Source organism: Plectropomus leopardus, unplaced genomic scaffold (genome assembly GCF_008729295.1).
Source record: "Plectropomus leopardus isolate mb unplaced genomic scaffold, YSFRI_Pleo_2.0 unplaced_scaffold388, whole genome shotgun sequence".
Lineage (NCBI taxonomy): Eukaryota > Metazoa > Chordata > Actinopteri > Perciformes > Serranidae > Plectropomus > Plectropomus leopardus.
Genome location: NW_024642460.1, coordinates 114 through 3,000, shown reverse-complemented (window position 1 = coordinate 3,000; position 2,887 = coordinate 114). Strand labels below are relative to the sequence as shown.

The window sequence follows — 2,887 nt, the reverse complement described above, 5'->3', positions numbered from 1 at the left end:
TCAGAGACAGTCACAGTCAGAGACAGTCACTCAGAGACAGTCACTCAGAGACAGTCACTCAGAGACAGTCACTCAGAGACAGTCACTCAGAGACAGTCAGAGACAGTCACTCAGAGACAGTCACTCAGACAGAGTGTGACGGCGTTGACGTGTTCACAGACGTCTGAGTTTGTGGTTTTGTTGGTCCTGCAGGATAATGTACAGAGAGCTGAAGGACGCCGACAAAGAGAAGGAGAGCGGCAAGATGGTGAGTCACACTGTCAACGTAGACTTTTATAGACGTGGACGGACAAAAAGACAAAAGACTTCTGCGGCCACAATTCTTTCTTGAAAGGGTATAACTTTCTTTTGAAACATTGGCCAAAATTGTTAAAGAAAAAAAAAAGTCATTTTTTTTTCTTTAAAAACTGCCAAAGAAATCATGCCTGCCCATTGGCCAAAAATCTGTAGTGAAATAAACACAAAATCCAGCCATTTAAAGTTGTATGCCCCTCCCCTAAAGTCCCTCCCACTGCTTAAAAAAATATTAAACATGCCTCCTCCTTTTGTGCATCCCCTCATAAATAACAGACAGTCCCTAAATTATATTTAAATAATCAGTTCTAACTCTGTTCTGAACTCTTTATTAAGCAATAACGTATTTTAAAAAGTTTACATACTGATGAAAAAGAAGCGATGAGGAGGATCAAGGGTCACATGGACCCGTCACAGCAACAAACATCATAATAAACAAAAACAAAAAGCAGGATGTAAACGCAGCTGATGTGGGATAATTGCATCCTGACCAGCCTGACCTCTGACCTCTGACCTCTCCGCCCTGCAGGACGTGTGTGAGCACAGCATCAGTATATCAGGAGGTCGTTCTGGAGGTCTGAGCCCGAGCTCGCTCTCGGCCAATCAGAGCAGCGAGATCTTGTGTGTTGCCCGGGAGATGGCACAGGCGAAGGCAGGCTGCAGCCAGAACGCCTGCGGGGTGGAGGACGTCCTGCAGCTGCTGCGCATCCTCTACATCATCGGAGGAGACGCAGCGTCCAACGCACGCACTCTGCAGGAGGGTACGAACACACACACACACACACACACACACACACACACACGCACACAGTGGAAGCACCTCATATTTTCATTTTCTTTTCCTTCATCCAGGTTTCTTTGAGGCTCAGTTCCTCACTAATGTATGAATTTAAAGACATCTCTGAAGTAACATGAAAATAATAATAATTATAATCTTTATTTTTATAGCACTTTTAAAGCTTAAGCACAAAGTGCTTCCCAAAAAAAACGACTCTCCACACAGTGACGGTTACTGAGGGTGAAAACACAAACATTTAAATCTCTGAAGTCTGAACGCTTCATCGTTTTTAAGAATTTCATTTCATGTTTGCTCAGATTTCGACGAGCTGCAGTTCAACGCGTCTCCGGAGGAGTTCACCAGTAAGAAGATCACAACCAAGATCCTGCAGCAGATCGAGGTCCGAAACGATGATTAGATGAGGAGCTGTGTGTGTGTGTGTGTGTGTGTGTGTGGGTGTGTGTTGTGTGTGTGTGTTGTGTGTGTGAGTGTGTGTGTGTGTGTGTGTGTGTGTGTGTGTGTGTGTGTGTGTGAGTGAGTGAGTGAGTGAGTGAGTGAGTGAGTGAGTATGAGTGAGTGAGTGAGTGAGTGAGTGAGTGAGTGAGTGAGTGAGTGAGTGATGAGTGAGTGAGTGAGTGTCAGTCAGTCAGAAGCAGCAGGAGGTTAAACTGAGCGTGTGTTTGTCTCTCAGGAGCCTCTGGCGCTGGCGAGCGGTGCTCTGCCCGACTGGTGTGAGCAGCTCACCTCTAAGTGTCCTTTCCTCATCCCCTTTGAGACGCGACAGCTCTACTTCACCTGCACGGCGTTCGGAGCGTCCAGGTGAGTCTGGAGGACGGAAACATCCCGGGCCTCTCCTGACTGATGCGTAGGCCACACGTGCACGGGTATTGTTTAGAAACGTAGCTTTTTCTCTGCGTTTTGGCTTTTTGTTCACGTAAACTGATTTTTGGTGTCGACAGAGATTTGTTGTTTAAATACCGTCGGTGTGGACGGGAGTTTTTTTGTAACAGAGGAGGAAAATATGTATTTGTAAAAAAAACCCGTGTACGTGTAGACTAATATAATAATAATAAGAAGAATAAGAATAAGAAGAAGAAGCTTTATTTGTACAGCACTTATCTAAACAACATTCCAAAGTGCAGAAAAATATACAAACACATGAGATAAGGCTTAAGACTGACTGCTGTCTTTGACCTCTGACCCCGCGGCGTGTCTGCAGGGCCATCGTGTGGCTCCAAAACCGGCGGGAGGCGACCATGGAGCGCTCGCGGCCGTCCACCACGGTGCGGCGGGACGACCCCGGAGAGTTCAGGGTGGGTCGGCTCAAACACGAGCGAGTCAAAGTCCCCCGAGGAGAAGCCATGATGGAGTGGGCCGAGTCCGTCATGCAGCTGCACGCCGACAGGAAGTCAGTGCTGGAGGTGAGACGGCGCCACACACACACACACACACACAAACACAGATTGTGATTCAGGGAGCAGGACCTCAGCATGGTGCTGTCACATCTGATCAGGCTGGATTTAATTGACGGTTCAGAGACACGGTTCTGATTTTTGTCCTCTCACGTGTCACAGATCTGATCCGTTTCATGAAAAAAGCATGAAGTCAGATGTTGTCGGTTTGTTTTCAGGCCTCAGTCACACGTGCAGATAAATCAGATGTGACTCAGATTCCTGCAGAGTCTGTGGTCTGAGCAGACAGGCGGATGTTCCCGCCGCTGTGAGCCGGGCGTGACTGAAAATGCAACGCAGGACACCCAAAAATGAAATTCAGTCATTATCTCCTCTAATATTATCAACTCTTCTTATTATTCAT

The 2,887-nt window shown here is 47.0% G+C and overlaps 1 protein-coding gene across 1 annotated transcript; it reads left to right on the top strand.

The window, feature by feature from the left end:
• Positions 1–148: 148 nt before the first annotated feature.
• Positions 149–2,493, top strand: LOC121938963 (E3 ubiquitin-protein ligase HECTD1-like; the record flags this gene model as incomplete). Its single annotated transcript, XM_042482112.1, has 5 exons — positions 149–247; positions 824–1,055; positions 1,390–1,472; positions 1,764–1,891; positions 2,292–2,493. Coding segments are annotated over exons 1-5 (696 nt in total), but the record flags the coding sequence as incomplete, so codon positions are not given.
• Between the last annotated feature and the right edge of the window lie 394 nt (positions 2,494–2,887).